General features: G+C 45.6%; 1 protein-coding gene across 2 annotated transcripts in view; it reads right to left on the bottom strand.

Annotated features, from left to right (window-relative positions):
- IL13RA1 (interleukin 13 receptor subunit alpha 1) overlaps positions 1 to 11,656 on the bottom strand; it is a 67,143-nt gene extending 55,487 nt beyond the window's left edge. The window contains exons 1-2 of one of the 2 annotated variants that reach the window (XM_082377342.1): positions 11,395 to 11,656; positions 5,107 to 5,246 (exon numbers count right to left, since the gene is read on the bottom strand). In XM_082377342.1, the coding sequence (XP_082233468.1) occupies positions 5,107 to 5,246; positions 11,395 to 11,473 (219 nt within the window). In that variant the 5' untranslated portion in view covers positions 11,474 to 11,656. The remainder of the gene's footprint in view (positions 1 to 5,106; positions 5,247 to 11,394) is intronic. The other variant, XM_082377341.1, reaches the window with a different exon arrangement.
- Between the last annotated feature and the right edge of the window lie 1,954 nt (positions 11,657 to 13,610).

Raw genomic sequence — 13,610 nt, 5'->3', positions numbered from 1 at the left:
CAAAGGAAACACAATAAGTTTATCAAAATTCAATTCCAAGTAGATGCAGTATAACATCAAGATCAAGGTAAAAAGGACTGCTTTAAGAATCTGGCAATCCTGGTCACCTCTGAGGAGAGGAAGTAAAGAAGGGGAGCCTGAGGGCTGAGGAGAGACTTTTCAGGAAACACCTTTCTGCACTGTTTGACAATTTTGACTATCTCACATACACATATGAATTATAAGGGTTGATATTATATGCACTGAGTATAGCACGCTCTTATTCTGAAAGGTAGATAAGCTTTGTGGAACCACAGAAAGCCAACTTATACACAGCTTACTGATAATAATCACAAGCCTGGTTACTATGATTTAGAATAATGAGATTAGAGGCTCTTGAGGAAATTAACATTTTCCAAGGTGACAGAGTTGGGATAATTAAGAACTGAGCTGCTTTTAATCAGAGCTCCAAGGAGCTTCCTGTTTTGCAATAGTTTCTGACTCAAGGTGGAGACAGCATTTCCTTTTATATACGTGCTGATAGCCATGAAGGGAAATTTTGTCAGAGTTACCGCTATCTACCACCCTAAGGGGTACTCTGCCATTTCACATGCCTGCTGCCAACTGAGCATGAGGGCAACTGTGAGAGACTCTCAAAACCAGGACACAAAGATGTCCTCTGAGAGGTAGCCAGCAAATCATCAATTAACGAACCATAGCAAAGACATGGGGAAGAAAACAACACTTTGTATAGACCGAACAGCTCTTAGGCCCAGGCAAGACAGCACTCTAAAAAAGGAGTTAGCTGGTCAGCCCTGGAAGAAGAGAAAAAGAAATGTCTGCAAACAAAATTCTGACAGGGAGAAAAGAGAGGGTGATTCAGCTCCATGGACATTGATTATTTTTGTCCCAGCAGCAAAGCCCTGCCTACCCTCAGTGGGGCCTCCAGCTATTCTGAGTCAAGTACATTTTCACAACAAACTCCTGATTCCTTGCCAAGAAACCTACTTATCATTTGGCTTTCCATATAGTTGCTGCCTACAGAAATGGAACATACCAATTGTGCCAAGAGAAGGCTCTCGAGAATGTTTCACCATTATAGCTCTCATGGCGAAGTAAGGAAACTGGCCCTTAATTGATGAATGTGTGCTGAGGAAACAAGGATTGTTGGTAATGGTGGCAGGAAAGCTCCGAATGCAAATTTCACCAACCACACAATTTTACTAAGCAAAAGTCCCATATACCCCTGAAGCAGCCACCCTGACCCAAGAATCCTTGATAATTCTTGTGTGGAAGCTGCATTTGCCCTCTGAGGACACCCGGGGGAAAATGTACGGTCAAATGCCATAAATTAGAATCATTATGGAAAAATTCCAGTTCTCTTATTATATTAGATATTGTTCCAGTGAGAGGGCTGAGGAGTTTTATTACACAAGTATTTTTAATAAATGGAATTTCCTAAAGTAAAAACATACTTTAGCACCTAAATCTGAGCCTTTTTTTAAAAAAAAAAACTTCATTTTCAAAGTTAATCAGTTATTGATTCAGACCCTTTATTAATTTATTTATTTTTGGCTGCGTTGGGTCTTCATTGCTGCACGCGGGCTTTCTCTAGTTGCGGCGAACGGGGGCTAGTCTTCGTTGCGGTGCATGGGCTTCTCATTGTGGTGGCTTCTCTTGTTGCAGAGCACAGGCTCTAGGCACGCGAGCTTCAGTAGTTGTGGCACGCGGGCTCAGTAGTTGTGGCTCACGGGGCTTAGTTGCTCCACGGCATGTAGGATCTTCCTGGACCAGGGCTTGAACCCGTGGCCCCTGCATTGGCAGGCGGACTCTTAACCACTGCGCCATCAGGGAAGCCCTAAACCTGAACCTTTTGTTTTCGGCATATGAATAAAAAAATAACTTAGAAAAGACATGGTAGGGGGAAAGATAAAATACTTTTAAAAAATCTCTTTCAAAGCTCAAGGCAAATAATATTAAATTGGCATGAATAAAGTAGGAACCCCAACTGTCAATGATCGCCAAGTCAAGTGCACCTCTCTGTATCAGACAAGAAACTAAATCCCTCCCAGAAGATCTTGATGAAGTATGTGTGATAGCTCCCACGTGACTTTCGGCCGTGGTGACTCATTCCACTGGTAGCTGCTGTTATGACATTATGCTCCACCTGTCAGAGAATCTGGGCTCCTTTGAAAATTTATCAAAAATCAAGGCCAGAGTCCTGAACCGATCCCTCCCCCTCAAGTCCAAAGTTCATTTGGCTAGATCGAAGCTTTCCCAATTGCTAATCCTTTCTCAGAAGGAAAGGGGAGTCAGCTTCAGCTTCAGTCTCTTTGGATGCCTAGACAGAACATCCGTTTAATTTATTCACCTAGTAAGATTTGCCTCTCTCTTGGTGATGAAAGAGATCTAAAATCTGATGCCAGATCCTTCTTCTAATTGCCAGATTAGACATTGCTAAAACAATGGTGAAGGGCAGCCACTTAAGCTAGTCTTGTATTGAATATTTTTTTAAAAAAAAATCATCTATGATTCCATATCTTAATGGTCCTCCAATCTGAAGATTGAAAATGACCTCAAGGATTTACCTCATTTAGCAATTTGGGACCGTCAGACGGTCATAAAAGCCCTGTAACATGTACAAACTATCATAATGCCACTGCTTCAACATGCTTCAAAGCATATATACACCCCGGTGTGGTCTGATGACATTAATGCTGTGTCCAAAGGACAGAAAGAGGGAAGGAAAACCACTCCTCCCATTGATTCTCAGTCTCAGGATTGTAAACTTCAAAAAGGTCCAGACAGGAAATCCCCCATCACTGACTGGAAAGAATAATCTGTGTTTATCACAACTGCTGCATTGGCAGCCTTCAAAGCTGTCAAATGTCTGGAATAAATGAGCAGGCCTTAGGCAGAGGCCACCCTTTATGGTCTCCATCTGGTCTCTTCAGGGGCAAAACGGAGGGACCAAGATTAAACGATAATATTAGGTTGAACCATATAATATGACCTATAAAGGCAACAATTTCATATGGTTGAATCTAACAACAGTAATAATAATAAAAGCTAACAATTACTGAACACTAACTCTGTGCCAGGTGTATCACAAACATTATCTCCTTTAACAAACACACACCATTCATATGAAGTAGGTACTTTTACTAGCCTTTCCCCCCAGCATTCTACAAACAAGGAAATGGAGGCTCAGGCTCAGATAGGTTAAATGACTTGCCTAAGGCCACAAAACTTGAAAGGGAAAGAGACAAAATTTCAAACCCAATTCTACCTGATTCCACTGCCTCCTAAAGTTACTTTCAAGTCTAAATTTCTGTAACTATACTGAGGAATTCGCCCCATTTCTAGACTAGCATATCAGCATGTCTACCTGACTGATCCTTGAGCGTGGTTGACGGGCTAATGAATAAGGACATGTTAGAAAGATGGTGACCTCTCCTGGGGGTTTCAGTTAGATACTTAGGTGACGCACCAAAGGGTCTTTCCTGGAATTTCTCAAGGCTGAACTACCAAAAGTTGCCACTAAGACTCCAACTGTCTAAGGCCCCTCCTTAGGAACAAGAGGAAGCCAACAGTGTGAAAAGGGAAACTGGCCTACCAGAGTTTCACAGGCTTCTGCATTTGGAGGACCTCTTTTAAAACACAAATATTTCTGACCAGCCTCAATTCCTTATCAATCAACACCTAAACTATAATTAACACCTCTGCAGGAAAGCAGGAAGGCAGATTAGCAAGTTTCCCTCTAGAGGAAGAGCCCATTCCATCCTCACTTCATTAAGTTTCCCATACATTATTTTTGGTGGACCAGCAAGCCAGAGACGTGAGTAGAGCCACACTTTACACACGAGGAAATGAAGGCTCAGAGAGGTTAAGGAATTTACCCCAGGCCACTGAGCTAGCTGAATGGTGCACTAACTAGTTCTCCAGACTCTTCCTGCCACCAAACTGCTTGAACATGGTGATTCCACAGTTCACTGAGCCAAAGTACTGTCATTAATAACAACTTCTCATTGGCCTTCTCAAAATCCGGGACAAATTCAACCCCAAACATCCTCCACCTCCCCCACCCACACACTGAAAGAAGATACAGTCATCCCTCTTACACCCGAGGGGCATTGGTTCCAGGACCCACCACGGACACCAAAATGCATGGATGCTCAAGTCTTTATTTAAAATGGCGTAGTGTCTGCATATGACCTAGGCACATCCTCTCCTATACTTTACATCATCTCTGAATTACTTATAATACCTAGTGCAACGTAAATGATATGTAAATAGTTGCCAGTACGAGGCATTCAAGTTTTGCTTTTTGGAATTTTCTGGAATTTTTTTCCCCTAATATTTTCCACCTGCAGTTGGCTGAATCCACAGATGCGGAACCCAAGGACTGTATAAAGATATAAAACAGTTCTGAACAGACGATATGATGCTTTGAGGAACCTGTCAATTAGCAGGGGCTACAAACCAATAAGGCTCAAAAGGAACTTCCATTGAATAAGACTATCATAAAGAATCCGAAATTATCCAAACTTGTTAACAAAAATTCACTTAAATCGGTCGCACATCCGACTGGAAAGGCTGAAAGTTTCTCTCATTTTTTCTCAAGCATCAGGGAACTGTCTGGTCAACCCCACCTGCCACTGACATCTTATTTTTTCATTTTCCATATGGCCATTTACTTTTGCATCACATAGTTCTTGCATATCTATCTGTGCATGTGATTAGTGAGATGGCAAATGTGAAAATTCCCTGAGAAATGGAAAGTGTTATATAAATACAAGGCTTCAGGCAGCAACACAGAAACCAATGTTAACATAATTAATTATTCACTGGGTGCCTACAGGAACCAACTTTAACATAATTAATTATTTATTGAGTGCCTAGTATTTCCTAAAAGAGTAATAATCTCAATTGTATTTGATTGGCAAATATTTTCTAATGTTCAATTTTGTCAACAGTTGTTTCCATAATTTTCCCAGTTAAAAAATTTGGACACAACTCAAAAATAAAAATCCCACTTTGAAGTAAGATTAGAATTTGGCTTAGTCTTAGCTCCAACTCACAGTGTTCACTTTACCTTATCAATGCAGTATGTTCCAGAAAACTTACCTTATCCTGTTTGTTGCCAAAATGACTAAAATACTTTAGACTACAATTTGGGCTGGCTCCCTCAGGAGGATTCCATGTCCATGTGACTGTGCAGAGGTTTTCAACAGACACGCTCAAATTCGTCACAGGTGGCTGAGTTTCTGTTCAAATCAAGCACAAGAAATACATTTATCCACAGCAGCCAGTGTTTTCAGTGGTTAATTTAATCCATTCCTCCAAGTCCTAGAGACCAAGAATCATAAAACTGAGTTATCAAGAGCTCACATTTATTGAGCCAGACAGCATTCTAAGTACTCTCCACATGTTAATCTCAATCCTCACAACCTTATGAGACAGGGACCCTCAGCCTCATGCAAAGATGAGGCGACTGAGGCACAGGGACATTGAGTCACTGGCCCCATATCCCAAGGCCAGTCAATGGCAGAGCTGAGACGCAAACCTAGAAAGTGTGGCTCCCAGGCCGCATTCTTAACCACTTGCTATAGTGTGAACACAGAGGAGAGTATATTCTTAAATGTCCAAGTTTCCGTCCGGTGGGTATTTGGGGCCCCCTACACTGCGTGCCCAGGCGCACTCAATACAGACAGTTCAAGCCCAGCAGTTCTGCGAGTGAGTTTAAGCAGCTCATCTTTAATCGTGCTTGCTAACGTGACCTGGCAATTGTTCTTGTAACTTTTCCAAAGAAGTACTGAGAAAGAGATCTAACAACCCTGTTGCTCCCCTGAGATCTGACACTAAACAGCTGGAACTGTAGCTTTGACAAATCTGAAGAGGGACGAAAAGAGGAGAAACTGTGAACCAGTGTCTTAAAAAATGTGTTTCATTTTGAGAAAACCCACCACTGTCTCCACCAAATATTTACTGGCTCTATTATCTTGGACCCAGCTTTAGGATCGGGGATAGGAGTTTTCATGCTTCTGCCAAATGCAAGGAAGTACATATAGAGGAGGGAAAGGAAACATCATTTCAAACTTTCCCGAGAACTTCTCCTGAGGCCAGGACTACCAAAATCGTCCCCCGGAAACTGGATGAGGGCTCCTCTGTCCTATCTTTGCAACTTTTCTGTAAGTCGAAATTTATTCCAAAATAAAGTTTATTAAACTAATTTTTTAAAAAAACCCCAAATTGTCTAAAGTGGCAAACTTAATCATTATTAGTTACTTAAGGACTACAGTTTTATTAATTTATCAATCAGTAGTTCTATTTTATACTCTATGCCAACACTTTGGAGTGCTCTGGGCCTCTTACATAATCTGCAGTATTTATGCCATTACCTTCCTCTTTAACTGAACAAAAAATACCATTTGTCCCAAAACATCAACCCCACAGGCACTACAGAGTTGGGGTTCCCCCCTAAGTCAGGTTTATACACAGCAGCCTGCACAGGCCCTGAACTCTCAATATTCATTCTGCCTTTCCTAACTCAACTACCATTAGCCTTTCTGAAAGGCAGACCAAAGGCCCAGCCGTGGGGAGGAGGAGCCCACAGCAGGCCAAGTCCTTGTGGAAGCAGCGAGTTCCTATTGCACTGCATTAAAACCCAGCCTGTGCCAGGAGCACCAATGGCTTAGGCGACAGTGATTTTAAGTTAGGATTTTAAGTGATTACAGGAGTGTATAGCTATTCCAGTTTGGCCTTTCGAACATCACGTCGATATTTTTGAAGACAAATCGTTTATCAGGTATAGAGTCTCTAATGAAAACTTTGTTCCTACTGAAGATTACAATTTACTTTAGGATTATCTCCCTTACTGTGCAGTTTCCAGAAACACACTGCAGCAAAAGTCCAGGATAGCTGGCTTAGCACTTCCTGACACTCTGCCTTCCCACAAACCTCCCACTCCCACACAAAAATTAAAGTCCTAACAATAAAAATATTACCTATTTATGGTTTGCTTAAATCATACCCCAATTTTCAAGGTAGTCTAAGACCTTTTTAAATCTATTTTTTAACCTCAGTATTTTAATAGAACAATAGCCGGCCCTATTTCCAATCTCTCAAACGGATTTCATTTTCCCCCATCTGTTCTGAAGTATCCCTTAGTCAGATCTTCTAACAGGTTTGCATTTTAGGCTACTTGTGGCTATCTGTCATCCTTTTTTTTCCCCCCTAATGGTTCCTTCCATTTCTCTTAAGATTTTTCTACTTCCTATACTTTAAAAAGCACACACACTCACAGAAACTTTTTTTTTAATTTTTACTTTTTTAACATCTTTCTTGGAGTAGAATTGCTTTACAGTGGTGTGTTAGTTTCTGCTGTATAACAAAGTGAATCAGCTATACATATACATATATCCCCATACCTCCTCCCTCTTGCGATACAATCTCCAAATGTGTAAATATATCTGAATGTACGTATGTGGGTATAATACATCCAGACACATGCATAAGTAAGTGGGGACTGTGCTTCTTGTAAAAGTCCGTAACAACTCCTCATCTGTAAGACACATCATTTCAGCGTAGTGTATTGATTAAGAGCACGGACTCCGGAGCCAGACTGCCTGAGCTCATATGCCAGCTCTGCTACTTACTAGCTGGCAAGTTACTTAACCTCTCTCTGCCTCAGTGTTTGCATCTATAACATGAGGATGATAATAGTAAACTAATGAAAAAGGGTTACTATGAGGATTAAATGAGTTAATACAGATAAAAAAGCTCAGAACAATGCCTGGCACAGAACAAGTGCTATGTAAATGTGTGCTGTCTGCTTTCTTTCTTTCTGAAGAGACGAAATAGGTCTAAACAGTTGCTTTGGTTTTCTATGGAATTGATATGTGTCCATGGCCTTAGAGACACAACAAGCTTCTCTGCCTGATAAGCTTTCCTTAGGCATCTAATTCTAACCATTTCTTAGGGGTTGATCACTGACCAGAAAGGGGAGCGGGAAGGAGAGAGGGACTCAAGTAGCTCCCTCAACTATACTTCAAACCTCAAGCGAGTCTGTGTGGTAATCTAGCACAAGATCCCATTCTAATTATGAATTAACATGATCAATGCTGTTTCTAATAATAAGGCATGTTACTTAACTAAAAGTTTTTGCTCTCTCTTGTTCAATCACAGGAGCTGGCAGAAGCATGCATATTGTGGGAAAAGTCAAGGAAATCACAAGAGTTATACACGAGTCATCCATCTCCTTCCTTTACATCTACTCAGTCATCAACCTCTTTCAGAGTTTTTTGCAACACTTTTTTTTAAATAAATTTATTTATTTATTTATTTATTTTTGGCTGCGTTGGGTCTTCATTGCTGCTCATGGGCTTTCTCTAGTTGCAGCGAGTGGGGGCTTCTCTTGTTGCGGAGCACAGGCTCTAGGCACACGGGCTTCAGTAGTTGTGGCACACGGGCTCAGTAGCTGTGGCTCGTGGGCTCTAGAGCGCAGGCTCAGTAGTTGTGGTGCATGGGCTTAGTTGCTCCACAGCATGTGGGATCTTCCCGGACCAGGGCTCGAACCCATGTCCCCTGGATTAGCAGGTGGATTCTTAACCACTGCGCCACCAGGGAAGCCCTGCAACACCTCTCTTAATCATCCCAGTCACACTAATGTGCTCTGCTGGGCCCCGTGAGCCAGGCAGACATACAGCAGTAAGGCAGCAGTAAGGCACGGGCCTGGACAGAAGGCGTGCACAACACGTCTTTCTCGTGGCCACCTCCAACCCTAGATCCCTTCGTAGCTTCGTACTCCAGTGATTCCCCACACTCAGTCAAGTCTCCCTGCTGGCTTCTCCTCTAGTGTCATTTCCCTCACGCTGCGCCCCACTCAGCTTCAAGGGCAAATGAAGCCCTTCTGCCTGGACTGATTTTGCCAATGCACCCTCCTGCCAAGCTGGGCTCCTCGCTGAGCACAAAAGGGCACCCTCACCCTTACTTCTGGGCCTCTGTAGCTGCTATTCCCCCCAACTGGGAATAACTGCTCCTCCACCTACTCAAATGTCACCCACCCTAAAAGTCTAGCTCAAATTTTAGCTCTTCCACGACACTCCCAGCCCTCAGTTTCCCCTCTTCTGAACGCCTACAGTACTTATTGTTTGGACTACACGGTCTGGCAATTATAAAGCAAGTCTCCAATGCATGATCATTCACTTCATACCAATGGCCTGTACATACTTGCATGGGCGCCAACCAGTCCTGCCCTGCTGCTCTGGGAGGGGCCCAGCTCCTCTCCCAGCCAAGGACTCCCTTCACTTCTGCAGAGAGAGGCACTGAATACAGTGGTTAGGGGCATGGCCTCTGGAACCAGGCTGCCAGGGTTGGAAGCCTAGCTCCTCCACTCTATCACCTACGAGAGCTCTGGGCCTTGCTGTGCCTCAGCTTCCTCACATACAAAACAGGACTAATAACAGCACCTACAGAGGGTATTGTGTAAAAATTAAATGAAATAGTTCAAGTGGAAAACTTAGAACGCTGCCCGGCAGAGTAAACACTATATAAATGCTAGTTGTTATTAAGACATGCCACAATGTGGGCTACCAATCTAAATAGACTAAACTAAGCTGGTAACCTAATCTTTCATAAACACTCAAAAGATTAGAGCTGGAAGAGCCCTTAAAACTTATGGAGTTCAACCTCCTATCACAGATGAGAAAGCTGCTGTACAAGGAAGGGGAAATGACAAGCCCTGAAGTCCCACACCTGGGAAATGTCAGACCACTAAAACTCAAGTCCCCTGACTGTTTTTCTTCTTTTTTATTTCACCATGCAATTCTATCAATATTTCCAATGGGAAAAAAGTTTTTCTATTTCTAAGTAACCAAGTTACTAATGAACTTCTGTGACAAAACTGATTAAGTTGGGGGTTGCCAGCATTACTAGAGGGCCAGCTGTTTGTTGTTCCAGGTGCGTGGGGGGAGGAAGTCTGTAGGAGGGAGGGGGTTAGAGTAGCACGGTGAAAATCAGGAGACTAAAGAGATGGGTGACCCCCTCCCTTCTCTGGACTGCAGCTGCCCCATATGATTATGGGAATCAGATTCCCCCAAGTGAACTGGGGGCAACGATTACGCAGTATACTCTAAGGTTCTAAGCCAACCTACAGAGCCTGGCTCAGTACTAAACAAGGCAGGCACTTGAATCATTGACTGTCAAACATCCCTCAAGTCTCTACTCAAATGCCACCTTTTCAGTGGAGGTCTTCCTACTCCACCCTATTTACAATGGCAAACCCCTTCCCTGCTTTGTTTTTCTCCATAGTACTTATCGCCATCTGACATACCTTATATTTTACTCCCCCCGGCCCCTTCCTCTGACTGCCAACAGCATATAAACTCCAAAGGGCAGGGACTTGACCTGTTTTGCTCACGGCTCCACTCTCTGCCCCTAGAACGCTGCCTGGCACAGAGGAGACTGTGCATACGTTTTGTTGACTAAATCAATAGAGGCCATCGAGGTTTCCTAATCAACATTTCAACCTGGGTTTCAAAGCACAACACACTGGTTGAAAATGCAATAAACAAATTGTGGGTGTTTGTGTCAATGTGACAATAAAACCTATCGAATTTGGAGCTACTATCGTCACCAAAAATGTCCAGAAGGCCACTCATGGCAAAAGCTGGCCGTGAGGAATTCATTAGCCCTCAACTTTTCACAGTAACTCTGGCTGATTAATTTAACTTGCCACACCAGGGTGAGGGGTATACGAGAACTCTCTATACTATCTTTGCAACTTTTCTGTCAATTGAAAATTATTCCAAAATGTAAAGGTTAATAAAGGAAAAGGAAAAAAAGGCATCCACGTGGATGCTGCTCCGGGATTCCCACTGGATTTCTTGGACGCCAGGGGTGGCCGCGACCCTCACGTCCTTTTCCTACAGGGACTAGGAGCTTTAGAGGTTCCCTTCGACTCCCACCCCCTCGCTGGACCGGCCGCGCAAGAAGCCCCGGCGCGTCCCACCTCGCCCGGACCTCGCTCGCCGTCCCCGCGGCCTCCCAGCCCCTCATCCCCTCCCGGGGGCACCGGCGACATTCCAGCTCCCGACCCCGCTGCCCTCCGATGCCACGGACTCGTTTCGGCCCTGGGCCCCGGCGCCAGGCTCCTCGCCGCTTCCCGACGGCCGAGGGAAGTGCGGCGACAAGTCGTCGTCCTCCGGCCCCGCCGCCGCCCCCGCCGCCCGGGATCCGGGAAAGCCCGGCCGCTCCGGTTCCCCCACCTCTAGCCGGGCGAGGGAGGCGGCGGCGGCCGCGGGGCGTCGTGGGGACGGCCCCCGGCGCCCACCCCCGCCGCGGCGGCCCCGGAGCGCCCCTGCTGGCCTCTCGGCCGCGACCCCCACCGCCCCGGGCCCCGGGGGCCGCACTCACCCGCGGGCGCGGCCACCCCGCCGCCGCCGGCGCAGAGCAGCAGCGCCCACAGCCCGCAAAGCCGCGCCGGCCGCTCCATGCAGTCCCTCGCTCGGAGCCCGGCCGGGCTGCAGCCGCGGCAGTCTCCGCCTCCTTCGCCCCCTCTCCCACTTCCCGGCTCCACCGCCCTGGAGGCCGGGGGCCGGCGCAGACCGGAAGGGCCGCCCAGCCCACAGGCCGCAGGTAACCCCAGGCGGCCAGCGAGGGCAGAGGGGCGGGGCGCGGCGCCCGCGACTCCTGCGGCGGCTTCCGCGGCGCGACACCTGGCCCCGCGGCAGCCGAGCCGCCACCGCGCCCCCGGAGTCCGATCCCGAGCCAGACAGAACTTCCCCGACCGTGTTGCGGCGCGGCCCCCGCGCCGCCCGGCCCGGTGCGGACTGTGCAGCCTGGCGGAGCCTCGGACAGGCCCCGGGCTGTGCCCTGCCGGGCACCGGGGCAGGGCGGGCTCGGGGAAGGAGCCTTGGCCTGGGAGTCTGGAGACGAAGCTTCCAGTCGTTGGCCTCTGAGCCCTTGTTTCCTAAATTCTGACTCGGGGGTTAGTAAACCCAGGCCTGACCTCACAGGGAGGACTTGGAAGACCAAGGAGGGGACTTGGCGGGAGTGTGCTTTGTCAACGGGACGAAAGGTATATTTGAAAGCTGGTGAGACATAATGTTGAGTCGAAGAAAAAAAAGAAAGAAAGAAAAATTATAAATATGAGGGACAGTGCCATACTATGTACTTCGATTTTTCAAAGCTCACCAAGAACTTTCTTCATCTTTCTTTTTGATAGATATATATTGAGAGACGGAAGGTGAGCGGGAAGGATGCGCATTGAATACGTTGAAAGTGGGTGGCTATGAGGATTAATGACGCTGAGGGTGGAGGAAAACGGGAACTCTTTAGTTTCCTGTGCCTGATGTAACAAATTACCACAAATTTAGTGACTTAAAACAACCCAGCTGTATTATATTAGAGTTCTGGAAGTCAGAAGTCTCACTGGGCTAAAATCTAGGTGTAGGCAGAGCTGCGTTCCTTCTGGAGGTTCTAAGGGAGAATCTATTTCCTTGCCTTTTCCAGCTTCTAGAGACTGCCTACATTCCTTGGCTGGTTCCTGTACCACTCAGACCTCTGCTTCCCTCGTCACATACTCTGACCTTCCTGCCTTCCTTTTACGTTTATAAAAACCCTTGTGATTTGATTGGACCTACCAGATATAGAGAAGGAACTAGTGGTTGGGGGGGCCATAAAGGGGTGGGGGAGTGGGAGGTACAAACTACTGGGTGTAGATAGGCTCTAAGGATGTATTCCACAACACGGGGAGTATAGCCAATATTCTGTAATAGCTGTAGACGGAGTGTAACCTTTTGAAATTGTGTACAAATTTTTTAAAAATTGGGGGGTGGGGGATTTCCCCGGGATTTCCCCGGTGGCCCGGTGGTAAAGAGTCCGCCTTCCAGTGCAGGGGACGCAAGTTCGATCCCTGGTCGGAGAACTAAGATCCCACATGCCCGCGGGGCAACTAAGCCTGCGCGCCACAACTACTGAGTTCAAGCACCTCAACTAGAGAGAAGCCCGCGTGCGCGGCGAAGATCCCGCATGCCGCAACTAAGACCTGATGCAGCCAAAAATAAATTTAAAAAAAAATTTTTTAAGGAAAAAAATAGATTTGGACCTACCAGATAATCCATGATAATCTCCCTATCTCAAAATCCTTGATTAATAACTAATAAGAACCTACTGTATAGCACAGGGAACTCTACTCAATACTCTGTAATGGCCTATATGGGAAAAGAATCTAAAAAAGAGTGGATATATGTATATGTATAACTGATTCACTTTGCTGTACACCTGAAACTAACAGAACATTGTAAATCAACTATACTCCAATAAAAATTAATTTTGAAAAATCCTTGATTTAATCACACCTGCAACGTCACTTGTGCCATATAAGGTAACAAACATATTCACAGTTGTCTGGGATTAGGTCATGTACACCACTGGGGGGGGGGGATTATTCTGGCACTATCCCCCCCAAAAAAGTGTCATGTCTGGATGGATGATGAGACCCACTAACTAGGGTGTATTTTGGTTGAATTAAGCCAATGGACACACCTGAAATCTTTTGCAAAAAATATAGCAATAAAATTGCAGATAATACACCTAGTCTAGACCCTACTCAAAGAGCCTGGGGATGT

The sequence above is a fragment of the Balaenoptera borealis genome (genome assembly GCF_965194805.1).
Source record: "Balaenoptera borealis genome assembly, chromosome: X".
In the NCBI taxonomy this organism is placed as follows: domain Eukaryota; kingdom Metazoa; phylum Chordata; class Mammalia; order Artiodactyla; family Balaenopteridae; genus Balaenoptera; species Balaenoptera borealis.
Note: the sequence above shows the minus strand (reverse complement) of the source record. Positions and strands in the feature narration are given on the sequence as shown.